At 51.2% G+C, this 22629-nt stretch overlaps 1 protein-coding gene across 1 annotated transcript in view; it reads right to left on the bottom strand.

Annotated features, from left to right (window-relative positions):
* The window catches only part of PLCG2 (phospholipase C gamma 2), a 146045-nt gene that overhangs the window by 30023 nt on the left and 93393 nt on the right, over window positions 1–22629 (bottom strand). The window contains exons 11-22 of the mRNA XM_060131083.1: window positions 21919–22037; window positions 20300–20385; window positions 18787–18907; window positions 18052–18220; window positions 14588–14692; window positions 12949–13038; window positions 12141–12316; window positions 10833–11033; window positions 9851–9970; window positions 5798–5978; window positions 4263–4334; window positions 865–974 (exon numbers count right to left, since the gene is read on the bottom strand). Coding sequence (XP_059987066.1) covers window positions 865–974; window positions 4263–4334; window positions 5798–5978; window positions 9851–9970; window positions 10833–11033; window positions 12141–12316; window positions 12949–13038; window positions 14588–14692; window positions 18052–18220; window positions 18787–18907; window positions 20300–20385; window positions 21919–22037 — 1550 coding nt within the window. The remainder of the gene's footprint in view (window positions 1–864; window positions 975–4262; window positions 4335–5797; window positions 5979–9850; window positions 9971–10832; window positions 11034–12140; window positions 12317–12948; window positions 13039–14587; window positions 14693–18051; window positions 18221–18786; window positions 18908–20299; window positions 20386–21918; window positions 22038–22629) is intronic.

The raw sequence follows: 22629 nt of genomic DNA, 5'->3' as shown, positions 1-22629 counted from the left end.
TCAAATCTCAGGCTGCTGTGTGTCCCTGGACAAGTTACTGCACACTTCTCTGTGCCTCAGTGTCCTCGTCTGTAAAATGCAGGTAAGAACAGAACCAACCTTCTAGGATCACTGTGTGCATTAAATGAATTATTTCAAATGAAGTGCTTAAGACAGTGCTTGACAGTGCTCCATTCAGGCTGCTGTTCAGATTTCTAAGTCAGGTGCAGCTATCTTGCAGGAGGAAGAGGTGCCAATTTTGTGAGGTGCTTGAGTCTCTGCAAGTGCTCATGGTTATGAACAAGTCCTTATGGCTCTAAAGTAGGAATCATCCCATGAACCCACTTGCCTAGGGACCTATGGATGGGCAGAGAATTCTTATTCCCAGGTGAAAAAGGAGAAGAGAGAACTCAACCCTCAAACACCCAGGTGCCTTTGGCCTAAAAATGTACCTCTTCAGTCCAGGATGGGGCCAGCGCGTAGGGCACGGGACTAAGCAATAGCACAAGAATTTGAATTTAAAATAACGCACAGGCTTGTGCTGTTTAGTAGCTGGACCTTGGAAAGCTTCATTCACTGCATCTATAAGTGGGGATAATCATAGTCCTAACTCTGCAGGGTTGTAACAAGGATTTGGTTACTGTATGAAAGCAGCCAGCATAGTGCTTGGCACACAGTAAGACCTCAAGAAATAGCAGCTGCTGTTATAATTAAACTAATACATAATAAGATGTAATGATATGATGAAGGACATGAGAATTGTAATTGTTATTTATCCACTTTTCTGCATACAGCATGCATCAGTCACCTTCCTACAGAAAGTACAACAGGTCAAAGCCAGCCCAGAACAGCAGATAAAGGGGTCAGAGCCCCCCTCAGCCTTACCAGCCCCCAGGCTCCTTGGAGACATTGTGGATGAGGGCGCCACGGCAGAAGCTCAGCTCATCGTTTTGCTTGGCTTTGTAGTCATACAGAGCTTTCACGGTTCTCTGAGGCTTTCAGGGAAAACAAGAGGGTAAAGGTCAGGCCGGGCAACAAGAGCAGGAGGCGGCTGCATTTTCTGGCACATTTGGTTCCTCTCAAAAGAGAGGGAGGCTTTAGCCCAAGGTTACCACGCCATCTGCTGGTGAAGGGCTGGCATCGCCAGGGAGCCATGGCCCCCAGGACATATACCAGGGAGTGGGGATGGGGACTGGCCTAAGTCAGAGCCTAGGGCACCTCAGAGTGAGCCAGTATTGCTCGATTTCCTCAACAAGGAAAGGACATGCCTTTCACATTAAGCCACAACCTCCTCCTCTGAAGTCCTCAGTGCCTGTGCTCCCGGAAGTCCATCCTCCCGGAAGTTCAAGCTCAACACCGTTTCTGGACATCCCCAAGTCTCACCAGCATTTTCACCTAGGCCAGTGATCCCCTAACTAGGCTCCTGAAGGATGCTGACATTTTGCAAGAGTAACTGAGGTGCTCCTCCGTGAAATTCACCAAAAGGAGGTCTCTGCACTGGCAGAAACAAGACAGAACTTAGGACAAAATTTCTCTTCAGTGAACTTGCTTTAATGCCGGCTGCTTGGCAAGCATAAATCAATGACAAAATGAACACCCACACACACAGCAAGCAAACACTAAGAGGAAAACCTCAGAAACAACCAGCCTGTTTAGATCAGTGGCCGCCCCTCCCCCAACCCAAGGAAATGGGGATGGGGGTTTTATAAGGAATCCATAAAACTCCTCAGAGCATGGGCTATGGAGTCAGACACGTGGGTTAAAATCCTCGGTGTGCCCCTTCCTTACCAGCTCTATAATCTTGAGGCGCTCTCAGCCTCAGTTTCCCCATCTGTGAAACAGGAATTAAAACTTTACATACTTCACAGGGTCACTGAGACTATTAAATGAGATAATGCACGAAAGGATAAAAATGACAAGAGCTAGCATTTCTTAGTCAAAGCCCTGTTCTAGGCCTTTTATCTATAGTATCTCCTTAATCCTCACAACAACCCTCACAGGTAGGTAAGCAGTAGGAGTATATCCTGTTTTACAGATGAGGAAGTAGAGGTACACAGAGGTACACAAAGAAGTATCCTTGCCCAAAGTCAACCAACTGGTAAGTGACTGAGCAGAGAAAGAACCCATTAATATGAGTTACTGCCATAGTTCGTGATGTTCCGTAAGAAGCAATGTGGGTTTTATGAACTTTGCCAGAGGAACCTCCCACCAGAGCTTTCGCCCTTGACTCGCCCACCTGCAAACACTGCAGGCTCTACCTGTGCTTCCTGCTTCAAGGGCAGACTTAAGGACCAGAGCCACATCTTACCCCATGAAATCCTACAGGTCACTGCCAGACTCCAAGGCCGCAAGGAAGGTATAGCCAGTGGCGGGGGGGGCCATATAACGGCTTCCAAAGGAGCAAGTCTCCAGCCTGACAGATGGCAGGAGAGGTCCTCATGTCAGGTCCCTCATGAACTAGAGAAATGAACCACCACTGGATGACCAAGCGGGCATGTGGCACAGCAAACTGGCTAAGAGTGCACTCCTGGGAGCACCCAAATCCCAGCTCCACACCTTCCTCAGCAATTATTCAACCTCTGTGTACCTCAGTTTCCTCATCTGTACAATGGGCACAAAAATGGTACCCAATGCCTGGGGCTGTTATGAGGAATAATGAGCCATCGTGTGCTTAGAACAATGCTTGCTATGTGGTCATCAGTATGTGTCAGCTGTTATTACTGATCCGATCACTCCAGTTCTAAGAGCTCATGTAAAGGACATAAAGCAAAAGATACAAAGCCTCACAGGTGAGCAAGTTCAGTTTAGTGTTAATGAGAAGAGCACAGCCTAGAAACAACCCAAATGGCCACTGATGGGGACACAGCCAAATGGGCACAGTCACCCAGAATATTCTACAGCATAAGACACACTCTCTTTTTAAGTTAAAATTCCAGTCCATGTACTTCATCTAAATTGCTTGGCTTACCAGGTTAAACAAAAATGGTCATTAAGTAGCTTAGCAGTGGAGAAACTCAACCTGCGGCCAAGCAGCAGGTGTACAAAGCAGAATAAAAATGGCAGGTGCTGGTGGTGGTGACGCTAAAATACACCTCCATGCGAACAAAGACGAGAAGGGACGGAACACCCAGAGACGCAGACAGCTACTGCACTGGGATGGTGAGACCAGGGCTGGTTCTTTTTCTTGCTTTCAAAGTGTTTTCTTTAATTGTTACATCATTTTTTCAGTCACAGTAATAATAATTTTATTTTGAAGCACTCACCATGGTCTGGCAGCTTGCGATCAAATTCTGCATACAATCATGTCTTACTTGGCTCACTGAGTGTAGGAAGACTTTCTCTACAACTTGGTTTAGTTGCCAGGATTTTATAATGGGGAGATTTCACCTCAAACATCCAGATTACTGGCTTGTCTCGAGAAATCAGAAGACCCAGCCTGATCTCTGGAAAGGCAGCCATCGACTCCTAACGGGGGGCGGCTGCCCTTGAGATGGGCTGTGTGTCCCCAGTTTACCGTGGCCTCCACCAAACCCTGACACCTGGCTGACATGAGGCCATGTCGTTCTCATAACCAAAGCATCTGTCACTTCTAATAAAAGTCTTTGCTATTTAGCCAAGTCCCCTAATGCCTTTCACACCCAGTTCCATTCACCCACAACTTTTCAAGACTTCACTTCTTGCTGAAAGGGATTTGCATTGGCCAAGGATTATAAGTTTAAACAAATTTCTCTCTGGATTTCTACAGAGCCCACCAGCAGGGCCCCTTCCTAAGTGAGAACTGTACACTAATCGTGTACCAGACAGCCCCCCCAAACAGAAAATTCGCCGCAGGCTCAAACTGAATTTGAGATGAAACCAGGAGCTGCAGGCTAACAGTAAAAATCCAGGCCCACCTGCATGAAATTACAGAGCAGCTGGGGTGGGAATGTAAGATACCGTTTGCACTGCAAAGAGGTCACTGAACCAAATGAATTTATGAACACCACAGGCTCAGTCACTCAGCAAGAAACATGTGAAAGACTTTTAATTAGAAGCTGTGTGGCCCAAAGGTGGTTCATCAAACTTCAGAATTTTAGCAAAACACAGTCGCGTTTGGATGGAATTCTATTAACCTCTTCCCTGAAACTAGATGTCGTATTGTCAATCATCAGTTTCTTCTCAAAAAAACATTATGGGGGGCCAAGTTTTCCAAAATGCTCCCTTACCCTCTTTTAACTTGGGGGTGGGCCCCATGTCAATCTAGCGACTAAGGAATAGCGTGAATTGGAAGTTCGGCACCGTACCATGGAAGGACTGATTTCACTGGGATCCACGTACATCCTGCTGACGTCATAGAGGGAGTTTATATCTCTTTCCTGAAAAAGAAGAGAGAAAAATAAATGGAGCCATCCAAGCTCCCGGGACAGCCCTTCCTTAGAACAAGGATGCTACGCACCTTTGTGGTTTCTTGCTCTCCAGGAGAAGAGCTGAAACCTCATCGTTTACTCACCTTGCGGGTGGAGACAGTAAAAAGCTATTAAGAAGTTCCCCCAAACTTGGAAATTTTACCCCAAAATGAGAGCGGTCCCCATGCGGGCCTACACTGTGCCAGGCACTGTGCTCCTACGTAAGAAGAGAACACACACCCTGAGATCCAGTGGTGTGCTGGAGCGAGCTCACCGCTCTTCCTGACCGCCACTCAACGTCACCAGCTTGACGCTGGCCGCCGTGGGAGTATTTACACCACAGAAATTGGCAGATGCCACAAACCAGGGCTTTGTTTCACAGAGAGGTGGGTAAACCTCCACCAGCACACACTGAAGATCCCTCCTGCCCTTCCTCTGCCTCTCTCACTGGCCTTTAGCCCCACCAGCCACATTCCCGTCTCGTGCACGCCTGCTCCCCCACCCCCGGAACTGGCCTCTGCACAGCTTCCCGGCCAGTCTGCTCCCTGGGCTCCCTTCTCACCCTCTGCAGGAGGCCTGCTCCCACCTCTGTGGCCCCAGTCTAACGAAGTGCCCCATCCCTTAGCACACCATCCTGTTTTCTCTTCTTCGTTGTAACTCACCCTGCCCGGTGCGTGTGTGTCACCCAGCTCCCTTTTCTAGAGCCCAAATTTCCCAGCGGCCGATGGTGTTCCACCATACTCCCAGTATCTAGAACAGTTCCTGGCACATGGTTGGTGCACAGTAAATCTCTTTTCAGTAAGTTAATGACTCTATCTGATAGGAACTGAGACATGGTAATCAGATCGGCTGTCTTGTCTGCTCAGAACCCTCCCAACGGCTCAGAATAAAAGCCCGTGTCTCACAGTGGCCCTACACCATGCAGTTCTATCCTTATTTAGTTCTGCCCCCGCCCTGGCTCACTCACCAGCCACAGCAGCTTCCTTTCTGTGCCTTCAGGCACGCTCTCACCTCAGGACCTTTGCACTGGCTGTTCTTTCTTCTTCCTCATAGCTGCGGGCTCCCTCCTCCACCTCCTGTGTCTGCCCACATGTCTCCTTGTCAGCGAGATCTTCCCGGGCACCCTTGAGAAGTGCAGCCCCTTCCCCATCGCTCTATCCACTTATTCACCTGCTCAGTGTGTTTTTCTCCATAGCACTTATCACCCACCAGCTGATACATGCTCTGTATATTTTTTTAAATTTCATTTGTTGTCTGTCTCCCCTACACTAGACTGTAAGAGCCCAAGGGCAGGGTCTTTGTCCACGCTGTTGGACGTAGAGCCGTGTGGGACACACGTAAGTGCTCAGGAAAGGTTTGCTGAATGAACAAACAGATGAATCGTAACCTCAGACAAGATATTCCACCCAATCTCGAGTGAGTCAACCACCTACCATATTGTAGCGCTCCAGGAGCTCGGGGGTCACGGGGTAGCGCAGTTTCATCTTCCGGTAGAGTGCGTGCTTCTCGTAGTAGCTGACCAGCTCCACGAGGCTCTCGAAGTAGGCGGAGGTGCCCAGCACGAAGTGCCGGCCGTCCCGGTTGATGCGACAGTGCTTCACCTTGCCCCTGGCCCTGGGGGGAGACCACATGGTGCTGACATCCTGGCAGCCAGATGGTGGCCATATAAGCCCACCAATTAGAAACAACCTAGTCATCCAACCTAGGGGACCAAATAAATGAAGAGCACACAGCCCTCCCATGGAATACAAGGATGTAGGTCTTTGCAAATCAGATACAGAAGAACCGGTACCTCAGAAGAAACACTTCAGAGTGACTCAACAGCTATAGCTCCTCTGGCCCTTCCCTTCCTCCCCAACTATAGGACTTGACTACAGAACACCCCAGTGTCCAGATCAGGGCCAGAAAACTATGGCCCACAGATTAAATCCACCCCCCTCTCCTGTTTTTGTAAATAAAGTTTTATTGACGCACAGCCATGTTCATCTGTTTATGTACTGCCTGTGGCTGCTTTCACTCTGCAACGGCAGAGCTGAGCAGTTGCAACAGAGACCAACTGGCCTGCAAGGCCTAAAATATTTATCCTTTGATCCTTTATAGAAAACATTAGCCCATCTCTACTCGAGAACTCTGGGACTTGATGCCCAAATCCTTAAATCTTATCTTTAGTGGTCCAACTAGTGCACAAATGGAATTTTTTTTTCCAAAAGGGGAAACAAATCTTTTATTTCCTCACCTATTTGAAACAAGAGGCAGAAAAAAATCCAAAAGAAAATAGAATCCTCAGTCTTACTAGCTTTTATCAGCAAGAACAGAAATATCTGTGACAGTAAGTTTGACCCTAACTTTACAGCCAAGAGCACTTGAAAACTGCAACAGAAATAGTTACTATGCTCAAACTACTTCTCTTAAAAATTTTGCACCTTAACAGACATTTTTTTACTGTTTTAAAAAATACATCCCGTTAAGCCATTTCTTCCAAAACTCCTATTTTAAAAAAAAAAAATGCTAGGAGACTACTTCTTCAGTAGCTTACGTGCAATGATATTTTATTAAATATTTATTTTAAAAAAGAAAAGAAATACTGCTGAGTAAATAAAACAAGTTGCAGAATGCAGCTATAGTATGATCCTATTTGTATTTTTTTTAACGGAACAAAATACCACTAACAGAATGGCGCTATATATTTCCCACAGGTACATACATATGTGTGTAAAAAAAAATTTTTTTTGAGTCTTGATGGAGACGCTAGTTACAAAACTGTGCTTTCTACCAAAACAAAGATTGAGATGGCAAAGACCATAGGGGGCTTTAGCTTTCACTGCAGTATCTTAATTTTTTATAAGGCTAATATACTTACGTAGTGAAAAATTAATTTTAAAACTTTATACAAAAGCTCCGCAGGGCAGGGAGGCTCTGGGGTACCGAGGTTCAGAGCAGGTAACCTCCCTGAGCCTCAGGTAACCTCCCTGAGCCTCAGTTTCATCATGCACAGATCTGGGGATGCACAGCTTCTGTCTCAAGGTAAGTGTCAGGACTGCTGTCTGTTAGGTAACCCAGGGTAAGCCCTTTGCAAGGTGTCTGGCACCCAGAAGAAACTAAAGAAATGGATGGTTGGGAAAATATACACAGGCAAGCCAAAACTGCCCTGGGAGACAGAACAATCAAAATGGGAGAACAGGGCTGGAGTATGAGCCTCCCGGAGTGTGTTGCTACGAGCCAGTGAACACTAACGCCTGAGGGCTTAGCTTCGCGATGAAGCCCCTCATCCCATGGAGGGGCGCCTCCCACCACTCACACCCAGAAAACAACCTCGTCTCTTTGCATGCATTTGAAAGCAGACACTTCCCTCCTGTGGAAATCCATACAGAAGGTTAGTATATGTTCCCAGGGCCTAGAACGGCGCCTGGTACAGAAGAAGTACCCCCACAGATATATGGGGGGAGGGAGGAAGGAAGAAGGGGAGTCCCTTGTAAGTCCTGTGATGACACCTCTCATCCCCACCAGGCCACTGGCCTCATGAGAGCAAGGGCTGGGCTGTTTTTATCGCTCCTGAATTTCTAGACCTGACCCAGAGCAGGGGCTTATCAAACATTTATTGATTTCTAAAAAAGAAAACCTCCAGCTCTCAGGGTGCCTCCAATCTCATGGGGAGGACAGATGTGCAAGCAGAACACGGTGGATGTATATAAGCTGAGTATCAATCTGGGAGCCCGCCGCTTCATCCATGCATTTCCAGTGACCCCAACCTCATCGCCAGCTTGAAGGTGCCCAATCAGAATCAAGTTACCGGGCTCAAGCAGGGGCCAGTGGGAGTACCTCACAAGACTCATCCTCTCTGTGGACGCTGTCCTGGCACCTCAAGGTCAAGTGAGAACAGAGCCAATGGAGCATAACACCGAGATGCTCAGAGCTAGTCTCCTGAGGGTCACAGACGAGGCTTGTATCCGAGTGTGTTGGAGGCCAGTTTCACCTCTTGGGCCTCTCAGCCTGTAGCCACTAAATCCCCACCTTTTTTCTTTCAGCCACAGAGTTTGGTTTCTGTCCCTTGCACCCAGAAGCACCCCGACTGACGACAGACTATAGCACAATGCGACCCCCAACGTCCAGCCCAGTGCCTGGTACAGCACAGATTCAATTAAACGCATTCAACTCCCATCCAGGGGTAGCAGGCACCGTAAAGAGTTGTGGGGAAAAGAGCAAAGACACCCCTCTGTTGGCGGCACAAAGCACAAAAGAGCCACGCTGGATGGAGCTGGGACACAGTAGGTCCTCAATAAACAGCAGTGATAATGACCATCACCACCCCCAAGAAGGCAGCTCGGGGCTAATGGGGGGATGGGGGGCAGACTGGAACAGTATACAAGGGGGATGGGTGAGGGCAACAGGAAAGGGAGGACAGGAGCAGGCTAGCACACCAGGGCCCCGACTGTGCTGCCGGTAACCACCTTCACCACGGGGAACCGTGGGCCCAGAGCTTCCAGCTCCTTCCATTTCTCATGAGAAGCAATCTGAATTTCCAGGTAAAGCTTCTCCGTTTTTAACATCACCGTGCAGGCTGAGCAAAACACCCAGAGGCCCAATTTGGCCCACAAGCCTCTTGCTTAGACCTCGCAGTAAAGCACGCAGGCTCTGGAGGAGGACAGGCCTGAGTCTGAAACCCTGACGCAGCCTAGGATGCGGCTGTGTGGCTTTAGACAGGTCAATTAACCTCTCTGGGCCTCCCTTTCCTTACTTGTAATAACTGGATCTACCCCTCATGGGCTACAGTGATGGCCTCGAACAGGTGAGGCCTTGAAGGCAGCCCAGTGTCCCAAACATCAGTTAGGAACTCAATATCTGGTAGCCAGCATTCTATTACCATCATCAAGAATACACAGGGAAACCCTGAAAATGGGGAGACAGAGGGAAAGTATGACGAACTGGGTCTGAACCTCCCTCACATTGCTGTTGGTAGAAATTGGAGGAATTGGGCATCTTGGGGTAGAATTAACGTAGAGAACCACACTCCTAGAAATGGTTGGTCCATACAACCACTGGCAGTGGGGTGTCAACTGTGGATGGGAGGAAACAACATCTACAACATCAGCCATCTGGGTTGCCAGGGCTGCCTGGGTTCGAATTCCAGCTCCACCACTCACAGACTGCTTGTTTCAAGCAGGTTATTTAATCTCCCTGTGCCTCAGTTTCCTCCTCTGAAAAGTAGGGATCACGGTCATGCTGATCCCACAGTCGTTGGAAGATGAGATGAATTAATATAAAACACAATGCTCCTGAGAATACAGACCAGCGCCCAGCACACTGAAAGCACACGTCAGTATAGTCTGCTCTCGCTCTTTACTATCGCCATCGTCGTGGTTGACAGACACCCTGGGCGGAGGACACAGAGCTCAGCCTCCACCTGCAGTTCCCCCTTTGTTCTCCACACCTGCCCTTCCCAAGCCGTCTCTGCAGAGCACACAGTGGGCTCCAGCCCGTGCACCTACCTGAAGGTGATGGCGTAGGAGTCAGAACCTTCCCGCTTCCGGATCAGGAAGGCCCCATCCCGGGGAACCCTCATCAGCATGTCCTCCGCTTCTCCACGGCTCAGCCCGTCATAGTACCACCTGCAGCACAGGGCCGGGAAAATGGCCAAGGGAGAGGCCGCTGAGACCGGCAGCAGAGGAGGAAACGGTGGGTTCCCGGGATGCCTGAGACACGGCCCTGGAACCCACCACGGAAATTACACAGTGGGCCTCCACTTCCGAAATCACCTCTGAAGACAGAAGTTTTTAAAAAGATCACCCAGACACAGTTTGGGTGAAGCGTTCATGTAGTGGGTCTGCTTGGAGCATAAGCGAATAAATCAACTTACATCTTTACCCACCCCCGACCCAAGCAACAGAGGGTGGCACAGTCACCACAGTGTCTCAGAACAGCAGAGGCAGAAAAGATAGGGAATAGGGTTTTTAGGTTGTTTTTAAAGATGTGAAATAGCAAATTTTATGGCAATCCATCTGAATATGGACAAGAAAAGTAAAAAATAAAGGTGTCATAGCTACATGGCCTCCTGTGAAATGTGCATTTGAGCAGCCTTCTGCTTAAAAATTACTCTTTGCTTTTCACAACTAGTCAACCCTTTGCAAGGCCTAACTGATACTCACTTGACAATTATTTTTTCGCTTTCAGACCAAAAGGAACGAGCTTGGACAGAAAACAGTAACACCAGGCCAAAATTATCTCTGAAAATCAACGCTCAAGACCTCACGACCACGAAGATAAAGGAGAAGAAAGGAAAGGAGAGGGAGAGGGAGAGGAGAGAGAAACAGGCCATAGGTAACTGGACAGCGGCCGCCCTGGGGAACTGCAAGAGACCCCGGTGGGCCCGGGTGAGGCGCCCCGTGGGAATCTGGGCCCCAGCACACCCTCCAGGCTGGTGTTTCTGATCCGTGAACGCAGTCGCGCCCCCAGAGCACAGGGCACACGTACGGCTTCGACTCGTGCGGGCTGGGGTTGGGAACTGGGTCGGTGAGTCGGAGCTCGAACTCGGCACAGCGCAGGTGCGTCTCGCTGTAGTGCTGGATGAGGGCATAGATGCTGGTGAACATGAGGTTGTCAGTCAGGTAATACTTCAGGGTCCCGCCCTCCATGGTGGAGCGGATCCGGCAGTGCTGGACGCGGCCCGACCGCCTGCCGGGAGAGGGACCACGTCAGAGCCCAGGCCCGGCCGGCTGGCCCTTCCCGCGGCCGGTACGGCAGAGAGCACAGGGTGGGCCACAGCTGCAGCCGGGGCCCCAGGAGTGGACGCTACGTGCGGCCACACAAGCCTCCGTCTGCTCTTAGCACCGGCCCAGTGCTTTCACACAAGTTGATCCTTGGGGCTGGATTCCAGACCATTCTACCTACTTCCTCTACCCGCCGTCCCCTTTTACCTACGTAACTGTTCCTCTGGAGCCAGACAGCCTAGGTTCCAATCCTGACTCTGCCACTGAGGAGCTAAGTGACAGTGAACAAGTGACCTGTCCTCTCTGAGTCTCCCTATTATTACCCTAGTGGTCCAACAGGGACAATGATAGTATCCTCCTCACAGAGATGTCCTGAGGATGAAACGAGATCACACACAGCATGTGCTCGGAACGCTGCCTGGTACCTGGGTAGCATCTTACAGGCGTTAGCTGTCGCGATTATTTGTATGTTGTTAATATTAGAACTTTTATCCTTCAGGTCGCAGTTTAAACACCACCTCTTTCAGGAAGTCTTCCTGGATTATTCTCCCAACATCACACGAGACCCCTCTCTTACAGACTTTCATAACGTCTTGCGCATTTCCCACTGCACACGTCACAACGAGAATTATGTATCATTTGCCTGATTCCTTTTCCACTGTTCATCTCCCTCCTGAAACTCTAATCTCCATCAGGACAAGGACCCTGTCTGTCTGTCACTGCTAAGTCACTGTGCCTAGCACAGAGCAAGGACCCAATAAATAAATATCTTTTGATGAATTCATGCACAGATGACTGAGTGACTGAGTCAGTGATGAGTCAATACAGCCTCACCCACAGTTCCGTAAGGCCACTTTACAATTTTAAATACTGCACTGAAATATCGCTAATCTTGTTGACTAAGTTTGGGGGCCCTCACCCAAGTCTTGCCCCACACAGCTCACTAAATAAAGTCTGGGTTTCCAGCCCAGCCCCACCCAAGCCTGGCCTAAGCTGCCACCACTTGCGTCACGGCACCCCACCCCACCAGCTGCGAGGAGAAGGCGCGTGCCCCGGGGAAGACGGCCATTACCAGAAGGACAGGGTGTAGTCATTGGGGTATGTCTCGCTCTCCCGCACCAAGAAGGTCCCATCCTTGCCCCCCGTCTCGGCGCAGTATTCCTGCAGCAGCTTCTCGGCGCTTGTCCTCTTCTCCACCTTCTTGTGGAACCACTTCTCCCCGAAATGCAGCTCCGTGGGGGCTATATCCTGGGCCGCAAGGAGAGGAGGGGTTTCTGAAAACCCGGACCAGACCCCCAGTATCATCAGGCTAGTCCCTCTGTGTATGCTGATTCCTGAATAACAGACTGGACTGGGCAACAGACCAAAAACGGCCTCAGCTCACTTTTACCCCGAGAGGTCCGGGAAGCCAGCCCTCCACTGCCCTCCCCACCCCCCAGCCACCTACTCCTGACACCTCCCCATTTGTGGTGGCCTCCTGGAGTTCTGAGTCCCGGGATAAGGGGTCCCCAGTACAGCCCTCAACTCTGCTGTACAGGAAGCCTGAGAGCCATAATACCGTGGGGGCTGCACTCAAGGGACAGTACCAAGGATGACCAGCAGCCCCGGGGGAGAGGGCAGGAGAGCCAGGAACAGGCTAGTGGGTAAGGCTGGACAGAACATCCAAATGTCCCCATCCTCCCCAGGGAGCACAGGCCAAGCACGCCTTTCAGAGAGCAGGAAAGACACCTGAACCTCACTGGCTAAGCACATGGGCCAGCCAGCCAATCCGAGAAGAGCCAGGCACGCCTTGGTACCCGAAGAGGCAGCTCCTTGGACTGAGCATGTCCGGGCCTGCCGGCCACCGGGTGAGAGCAGCATTACAGGAGGTGTCCACCTACCGGGGGCTGTTCATCTTCCATAGTCTGTTCAATGTCATCGCTGAAGGACAGCTTGGCATCAGCAATGGCACAGTAGTGCCGAGTCCATTTCTACAAAGTGAAACCAGCGTTAGGGCTTCCCCAAAGTCCCTGCTCCATCAACTCTGAGGCCCAAGGCCCCTGCCTGGCATCACCCCAGCATCCACTGGGGACTCGCCTTTCCCACTCTTGGAGCCATTTATGGTGGTTTCACAGAATTCGATCCCCTGTGAGACATTTCTTTTAAAGCATCTATTTATTCTGGGGTTCTTCTGGCATTTTCAGGGCTTCTTTATTCAGGGTGTCTAAGCGTTGACACAACGTAGTATTGTATTCCTTTAATCTGAAGGCTTTTACGAATGATGGGATTGTTTTCTGTGTGTGTGTCCTCACGACTGTCTTTTTCTATTTCACCCATTTTTTAAGACTTTCAGGATTTCTCAGCCAGCCTGTCTAGAGACCCTTTCTTCAACATTTAAATGTGACTTCATTCTATATTTAAATTTCAACCATTTTTAATTTTTATTCCTAGAATATAAGAATAGACATGTAAAAACATACTCAAATGCAGAAAGACAAACATAACATGATACCACTTAATATGTAGAATCTAAAAAATAATGCAAATGAACCTAAACACAAAACAGAAGCAGACTCACAGACAGAAAACAAGCTTAGGGTTACCAAAGGGGAACGTTGCGGGGAGGAATACATTAGGAATATGGGATTAACAGATACAAACTACTACACATAAAATAGATAAGCAACAGACCTACTGTATAGCACAGGGAACTATATTCAGTATCTTGTAATAACCTATAATGGAAAATAATCTGAAATACATACATATATATATAACTGAATCACTTTGCTGTACACCTGAAACTAACATACCATTGTAAATCAAATACACTTCAATCAGTGAATCAATGAATTGATCAATACCTACTCAAATAGATTGCCATGTTAGGTTATGGGATATCAGAAGTGGCATTAACATTCAAAATGCCTCATTCCCATCAAAAAATAATGTTTCCTTGGGACTCCCCTGGCAGTCCAGTGGTTAGGACTCTGCGCTTCCCCTGCAGGGGGTCCCAGGTTGGATCCCTGGTCAGGGGAACTAAGATCCTGCAAGCCACGTGGCTCGGCCAAAAATAACAGTAATAATGTTTCCAGTGGAACTGCCTCAGATTGGAGGACACTAAGGGGTTAGGACAACGAACTGCATTATCACATCCGAGATTGCATCCTGGGTCAGAAAAAGGACATGAGCGGACAAACTGGAATGAGGTCCACAAATTAGTTGGTAGTATTGTGCCCAATGTTCAATTCCTCGTTATGATAATTATACTCTGGTTACAGAGGATGTTACTATTTGGGGAAACTGGGTGAAGCACGTATGAGAACTCTCTGTGCTTGTATGTGTGTGAGAATCTAGAGTATGTTACATTGAATATAAAATTACTTCAAAATAAAACACTAATGATGCAAAAGAGAAATACTTTCCTTAAAATGACAAATTCACTTGGCACAAAGTGGGAGTGAGACAGGAATCCTCCCGGAGCTCTCCAGCAGGCCGTAACACATTCAGGGCTCTGAGAAGGGGCGCGAGAAGACGCACCTGGTCGATGGAATCCCACATGTACAGTTCACCCTGCTGCCTGTGTTCATCTTTCTTGTCCTCCACGTTGACATCCACGTCGCCTCGGGGGCCCAGCTTCTTATGCTGAGGGGAAAAATACACAAAGCCTGTCTCCCTAAGACCCAGGTTAGGATCTGCGAGCCAGCAAACGTTCATTCACATCAGCCAGGCATCCACCGGATCGTCCCTCCTCAGGGCCTTTGCACTGTCTGTTCTCTCTGCCTGGCTTCTCTCTCACTACACTGCGCTCTGTGCTCGGCGTCACCTCCTCAGAGGAGCTTCCCTAAAAACAGCCCACACTCCCCCTCCCACCCCTGCCACTCTCTAGCCCCTGGTAGTTCATCTTCACGCTCTTTAGCCTAAGTGTATCTACGTATCTATCTGTCTTCTGTCTGTCTTCCCTGCTAGATTATAAGCCCCATGAGGGCAGGGACTTTGTTTTGTTCCCTGTTGAACCTCCTGCACTAGGTTAGCAGATAGCGCTCGATAAATATTCAATGAATCAATGATGCGCCCGCATTCTCCAGCACACAGAGGGCAAGGCAAGATCACAGCCAGCCCATGGGCACAGGCTATGCAGGGCAGTGGAAGGCACACTGGGGATGTAGATTTAGAAGACCTGGGTGCAAACAGCACTGCTGCTGCTTTATCGGCTGTGTGACCCTGAGCAGGTGGCCGCACCTCTCTGAACCTCTCATGTCTCATCTGCAAGCCTAAGAGGATGATTACGACAACGTCCACCTGGGCGAGTTCACTGACTGCCCACGTGGACTAGCCTTGATAAGTCCCAGTTGTGGTGACCTGGTGGCGGGAGCTCAGGATTGGGAGTCAGACCTGGGCTTGAATTCAGGGCCTATCACCTTCCTCGCTGTGTGGCCTTGGCTGCATGACAATCAGTCTCAGTAACTTCCCCTGTAAAATGGGGGTAACAGGGACTTCCCCGGTGGCCCAGTGGCTAAGACTCCGCACTCCCAACGCAGGGGGCCTGGGTTAGATCCCTGGTCAGGGAGCTAGATCCCACACGCCACAGCTAAGAGTTCGCATGCTGCGACTAAAGATACCGCATGCCGCAACTAAAGATCCCACATGCCGCAACTGAAGATCCCACATGCCGCAACGAAGACCCAGTGCAGCCAAATAAATAAATAAATATATTTTTTAAATGGGGGTAACATAGCCCCCCCGTCCCGTAAGGCAGTGGGCGTGTAGGATACCTGTAGATAGTGCAGCACGACATAAATGTTCTATTTTGTTCCATCTTTGGCAGGAACTAACTGTGTAACCTCAGCTGAGTCAACCTCTAGACCTCAGGGTCCTCACCTGTCAGGTAGGCTGGGGGCCCGGGATTATCAGTCCTGCAGGTCTGCCATGAGACTGAATAACACTGACGACCGTGCCCAGCCCAGTGTGTGGCACTCAGTGATCACGTCACAAATGCTACTTCCACCCCTTTTCCCTGAAATTGAAAGGGCTGAACCAAGAGGTACCACAGGTGGGGCAGTGGGAGCTCTAAAAGGAGTCTTCACACCCTAAAACAAGCGCTGGAAAATACCTGGGGACACGCAGAGAGCTGTTCTAACAGAAACGGAGGGAAGCCACGGGGGAGCCGGGAACAGAGAGATGCAACGAGGTTCCCTGAAGACTGACTGCCGAACCTGAGGAGCCCTGGACACCTCCCCAGCCCGGCTAAGCACTGCCTCTCATCCTGCCTTCCTCAAGCTGGAAGCTTCCCTGAGCGTCTCAGCGGAACCTGCCCCAGCATCTTAGCCGATTTCTCCAAATATGCTGGTGCTTTGATCCCTGCGGGCACCAGCCTCCTCCTCTCTGGATGGGCCTCAGCCAAAGCCCCCTCACGATTTGGTGTTTCTCTGTCAAGCGGTTTGTCTCCCTATAAGACCGTGATCTCCTGGCATGTAGGAAATGTCCCCAATGCATCTTAGTGGTCCAGTGACAATCTAGGGAACATACCACGCGTTCACACTACCCCACCTTCACGGATGTCATCCCCGAAGCCGAAGGGCCTTCTCCCTTCTCTGCCTGGTAAATCCCTGTCTGTCCTTCCTACGAACCTGCCAGCTGTCACTGAAATCCACGCCGCTCCTTCCACCGATGGCTGCCCAGCTAGAGTCAGCCCCTGCAGATGGTGCGGTCATGTGACTAAGTTCTCACGCACTGGACACAACAGCCCAGGACCGTCCAACTGATGTCCCACCTGCTTACCAGGAATCACTCGCCCTGGACCCCTCACATTCCCGTTTCTACGAGCTGAAACTCAATGTGCCTTGCAACCCAGCATGGACCACACACAAGGACAGTGCCCCCTAGGGCAGAGCCTTCGCCAGTTCTGTGCCATGGACCCCCTCTGAAGTCTGGGGAAGACTACGGACGCCTTTCTCAGAATAATGTTTATAATGCATAAAATGAAAGGAGAGTCCAATTATATCGAAATACAGCTACCAAGTACATAAAAAATACTTGCAATATACTAATACATGTACTTCTTTACTAACATCTTCCAAAAGATCTACAGGCAGATCTAATAACCATCATAATTTTAAAGTAGTGACGAGCACACGTTATCTTGAGATATTGGCAACAACGGCAGAAGTGCTATGAAATTATCCATGATTTCTGCTGGTGACGAAGCCTCAAGCGGCTTGTTGCCAATATTCATAATGGAAGGAAATGTTAAGTTTCACCTACATGTTAATGAAGAGGCACCATTTTTGCCCAAAGTTCACACGCCACCACCTCACAAGTTTTATCTGTGGGCTCTCTGGGGGTTTGCAGAACCCCATCCGAAAACCCCTTCCCTGGGAGACCGCAGACCAAGATGAGAACATCCTGAGTCCCCGGACAGCCCTGCGGACCAGAGCTCAGAGCTCCTAGAATACTCTCCCGCACATCGAGTCTTGAACTTACATGACTGAAGCCACGGTCCGTCTGGTCTCTTGACCCTAGTAATATACATGCCCAAACGTCACCCCTCCTGGCATCTGTGGTGCAGCCGTCACTCACCCCTCCCCACAGCCACCTGTCGCCCCTAGTACATGCAGCCCTCTGGGGCAACTGTTCACTCCCAGCCCAGCCCCCAGGTGAGAACAGAGCCTGGTGGAACAGCCCCAGCTCCTCACGAGGGCCTGACGCAGAGCGGGACATAGTGAAGACTGGCCAAAACAAATGCACGGGAGTGAGTGAACACTTCTGGGGCACCTGCTGTGGGACAGGGCAGTTCCAAGCGCTCCGCACACGGCCTTCCGCGTTATGCTCGCAGCACATAAAGACGCGGGTTCTGTGGTGAACTCCCAGACCGCGAGGACGCACAGGCGGCGGGAGGTGAAGCGACCTGGCCCGGGTCAGGCGCGAGGTCAGCGAGGAGAACGGGTAGCCCGTGCCCCGAGCCGCCGGCTCTCCCCACGTGAGCGGCAGCCCCGGGCCGCTACCTTGATGATGATCTTCTCCCGCAGCTGGCTGGGCGACGGCAGCTGGTCGGCACTGGCCTCCGTGGGCTTGGTCAGCAGCAGGTCGCCGAACGCCTCCTTGAACACCCTGGCCATGTGGCGCTGCTGCTGCACACAGCAGTGCTCCTCGATGGACAGGATCACGGGGAAGCTGCGGGCGGGGAGGGAGGCAGGGGCGCTCAGCAAGCCGGACGGGGCCGCCCACGCAGGGCTGCCTGGCCCGGCCTCCGGGACCAGGGCGTGCCCTGTGCTCTCGGCCTAGGGGCATGCCAGCACTCAGCTTCTCAGCAGTGACTTTGGCCAGGATGGAGCCTGGGGTGGGCTGTGTGTGTACGGGGGGGTATCTGTGTCGCTATGTGGGGTGTACATGTGTGTCTGTACATGGAGAATATACGTCTGATCATGTGTCTGCGGAGGGGGTGTCTGTGTGTCTTTGTGTTCTGGGGGTGTCCTATGCGGGCGGTGCCTCTGCACGTGAGCATCTGTGTGGGATGTGCGTGAATGTACGTGCGCGTGCGCTGGGGGGAAGGGGGCGTCTGCGCCCATCCGTGGGGGGGCTGCCCGTGTCTGTGAGAGGGTGTCTCTGAGTGTGTGTGTGTGTGTGTCCATGTGGGGTGTGTCTGCAGGGGGGGTATGTTTGTGTGTGTGTCTGTCCCCCCAACCCTAGCCGCCTTCCCCTTAAAGGTGAACCACCAGGAAGGAAATCAGCCAACTGACCTCGAGGTGACAAAGGCATGGTCCTTGATGGCCTGCACGACGTCATCAAACTTGATCTTGGTGGTCCGCGTCCAGCCGTGGTAGATGATGGGCTTCCCGTCGGGCCCGTCCCAGCAGTCCACTGAGGGCAGAGATGTGCAGTCTCAGCACCCGTGCCTCCCTAGTCCACTGAGGGCGGCCACGCTGCCCGGGTGACGACCGCGCCACCAGCCCCGGCCCCCGCACTGGCTCAGTCACCAGGACCCCGGGGCCAGACCCGGTATCGCCCTCAGGGGCCACCAACATGAGGACGCGTGTTACCTATGCGGTTACAGGAAGATTTTGGTCGTCTAATTAAAGGTCCCGCTGTCCAAAAGAAACGAAACGTTTCTTTTTTAACAAGAGATTTATCATGTGTTTTATCTTCTGATTTGACTTGTCTAAACCTTGGCTTGCTTCTTCTGCCAGCGGAAAGAATACAGAGCAATGGGAAATTTATTTTTAAAGATTCACGGTAAAATAGTCAGACCGAACTAGGTTATGCAGAAGGTGAGCATCTCCTATATTTTTGACCCCCCAAAATAGGAAGAGGAGCTGACAGTTTCCAACTTGATTTTTTCACATTTGCTTTTTCCTAAGGGGGGACAAAAGCATAAATGAAGCAACACTCTGTAGGAATAACTGCCGTTAAGGCCTGATGCCGTGATGGATGCTTTTGATAAAACCGGAGCCTACATCAGTGGTTTGTGCCTCTTCTCAGCCCAGTACAGCCATGAGCCTCTGGCGCTGAGTCGGGCCGGGGGCGAAGGGTGGGGGGACAGGAGGAAGCACCGGCCCCCGGCCACGTCCGGGGCCTGGAATCACCTCTGCCGGGGTGGCTGTGAGCAACTGGGGACAAAAGAGTCAGGGTGGGGCTTCCCTGGTGGCGCAGTGGTTGAGAGTCCGCCTGCCGATGCAGGGGACGCGGGTTTGTGCCCCGGTCCGGGAGGATCCCACATGCCGCGGAGCGGCTGGGCCCGTGAGCCATGGCCGCTGAGCCTGCGCGTCCGGAGCCTGTGCTCCACAACGGGAGAGGCCACAGCAGGGAGAGGCCCGCGTACCGCAGGAAAAAAAAAAAAAAGAGTCAGGGTGGCGGCCATGGCAGGGCCGTTGCTGAAGCACGCAGGGTGTCTGCTGCCTCGAACACAGCAGCCCAGAAAGAAGCCGAGGGACAGGAGGACAGTCAGGCCGTCCTGGCTGCTGGCCTCCCAGCCCCTCCACTGTATCCGGACACCTTCTGGAGCCCAGGGTGCTGTCGCTCCAGCCTGGCCCGGCTCAACACCACTCCTCGTCGTGGCGACCTTCTCTTCTGGGGAAAGGTCCCCGGCTGGTGGCCGCGTGGCTCACCCCAGATGCTACGGGCACCTGGGTTCTCCCTCCATCTGTCCGGTGCATCCCCACTACTCGGGCCTCCAAACAAACAAAGCATCCAGCAACAACACGGCCAGTCTCAGCCCGCCGACCGCGTGGCCGCCAGCGCGAAGGGGGTACTCACGCTCAATGCAGCGGCAGCCCATCCGCAGACAGCGGATATAGGCCTCCGGGGACGACTCGCTCCGAAGCTGGTCACCCGTGAGGTACCTGGACGAGAGGAGGTGGGCGGCTGTGTGGGAGCAGGCCTGCAGCTCAGGGTATCCCCGGGGAACTTCTCAGCCCGAGCTCCCAAAGGCCTGAGTTCTCCCTGTCCACAAAGACCCCCATTTAGGATCCGGGCCAGACACAGGCAGTCGTGTGGCCAAGCCAGTCATGAGACTCAGGCCGTGATCGTGGGCTATGAAGGATAACCATCCTGGCAATCCAAGTGTGGGCTCGGGCACGTGTGTTCTTCCGAGGAGAATTCGGTCAAAGGGTGTCAGGCGGGAGACTGACGTATGATGATAAATTACCAACCCCCCTGCCCCGCCGCTGCCCACTAGGCCCTCAGTCTCAACAGGGCAGAGATGGGCCATCATTCTGATACCAGGGCCCCAGGCCAAGCACAGAACAGATGGGACTTACCACCCTATGAACCATGTCCACCAAAACTGACGTGAAAATACCTATTTTTATCACTCTCCTCCTGGCCACATTCCCCCTTTAAGAGTCTGTGGTGCTCAGCTTTTTTCTAGGTTTGGCAGGACTGACCATTCTAAGACACAAACGCAAACCAACGGACATGGTGGGGAAGAGAGAACCATGAAGTCAATTTGCCCCAGAAGAGGAAGGTACCTTCCAAAATGCCGGGAGGTGAACTTAAGGGCCTTCTCTCCAACTCCTGCCTGGGCTGACACTTGGTAAAGTACCAGTCGACAGCTCTCTGGATGCCCAGAACCCAGGGCCTCCACCCCCTCACCTGACAAAGCAGACTGAGTATCAGAATTTGAGTGTAACACCCATTTCTCCCTTCCCGTCTGCTCTTTTTTGCAATCAGGGCAATCTTCCAAAGATACGCATTTGAGTGTGGTGTTCTCTGGCCTAAAAGCTATCAGCGGCTCCCACTGCCACTGCCCTCACTCTGACCTCAACGATTCCACTCAAGTTGACCCTCCTGTCCTCCTCTCCTGCCACTCACCCTGCCAGGTTCTACACTCTAGTCCTACTAGAACCCCCCCAGTTCCTCCTGCCCCTGGACCTTCGCACATGCCGTTCCTCTGTCTGAACCCTCCTCCTCGTCTCACCACCTGTTCTTCTCTCACCAACTCCGGCTCATCGTGAAGACTCAAAGGAGGCCTTTTCCCCTCCAAGCTCATGAGGACGGGGCTGCTCCTGCCCTTTTCACTGCTGTATCCCCAGCACCCAGCAAGCACAGGGCCTGGCACAGGGCAAACTCTCAGTAAATATCAGTTCAGTGACTAATTCAGTTGCTTTCCTGTGACTACTAAGAATGAGATGCCCAAACAGTGCCAACCAGCTTTGTTGACTTGCTTCTTAGGGCCACAGAAAAAGGTTTATTATTGCAAAACCAACTGGGAAAGAGAGATGCATCCCCCCATCCTCCAGAAGCTTTCATATATTCCAATCTGAGCAGCGAGGGCCTGCACTCTGCCCACGCGCTTTGCCAGAGCAGTGCCCTTGAGCGCCCACCGTATTGCTCTTCACCTGCCCGACCCGCTGCAGGCTCGCGGTGAAACTCACGTGTTATGTGATGAGGAGATCCAGTAATGGGACAAGGGGTTGTTCATGTCCTGCACATCCACCACGTCATACTTCTCATCCCAAATGCTGTTCTCCCGGGAAAACAGGTACGTGAGGAACTAGGAGAGTCACAAACACAAAGAGGGGATCATCACACTGAGGACGGGTGGTGCCGGGTTCTTCTGGGTCTGTGTCAACACGGGGAGATGGTACATGAATATTCAACAGATGGTCTCCAGACCTCAGTTACCCAAGTTTTCAGTGCAGAAAACTCAGACTGCAATAGGCTGTACCAACACATGTTTCACTGACCTATACGGTATTTACCTTTTTAATGTGTATCCTCAAATATGTGAGGCTACAAGAGTATATGCTGCCCACATATAAGTTTTAAGGCATAATAACATTACGAACATTTGTGAACCTACATGAGAAACAGAACATGCCAGTATCGTAACATCTAAAAGGCAGGAAATTTCATATCCCAGTTCCTGACCCCTTAAAAAAAAAGAAAAATCAGAAGATTGAGTGACAGTGGGTAACACTCTGTTTCCTGGGAACCACAGTACATGGGACTGGAGCTCCCCAGTTCCCCCTCACACAGGGCCAAAAGCACCCATTTCCACATCGTGCAAGAGCCCCAGAAACCTTGGAATTTCCTTGCTCTGCTTGTAATGGTTAGAGACTCCCTGGCAGCACACGCCCTCTAGT

Source organism: Lagenorhynchus albirostris, chromosome 19 (genome assembly GCF_949774975.1).
Source record: "Lagenorhynchus albirostris chromosome 19, mLagAlb1.1, whole genome shotgun sequence".
Lineage (NCBI taxonomy): Eukaryota > Metazoa > Chordata > Mammalia > Artiodactyla > Delphinidae > Lagenorhynchus > Lagenorhynchus albirostris.
Note: the sequence above shows the minus strand (reverse complement) of the source record. Positions and strands in the feature narration are given on the sequence as shown.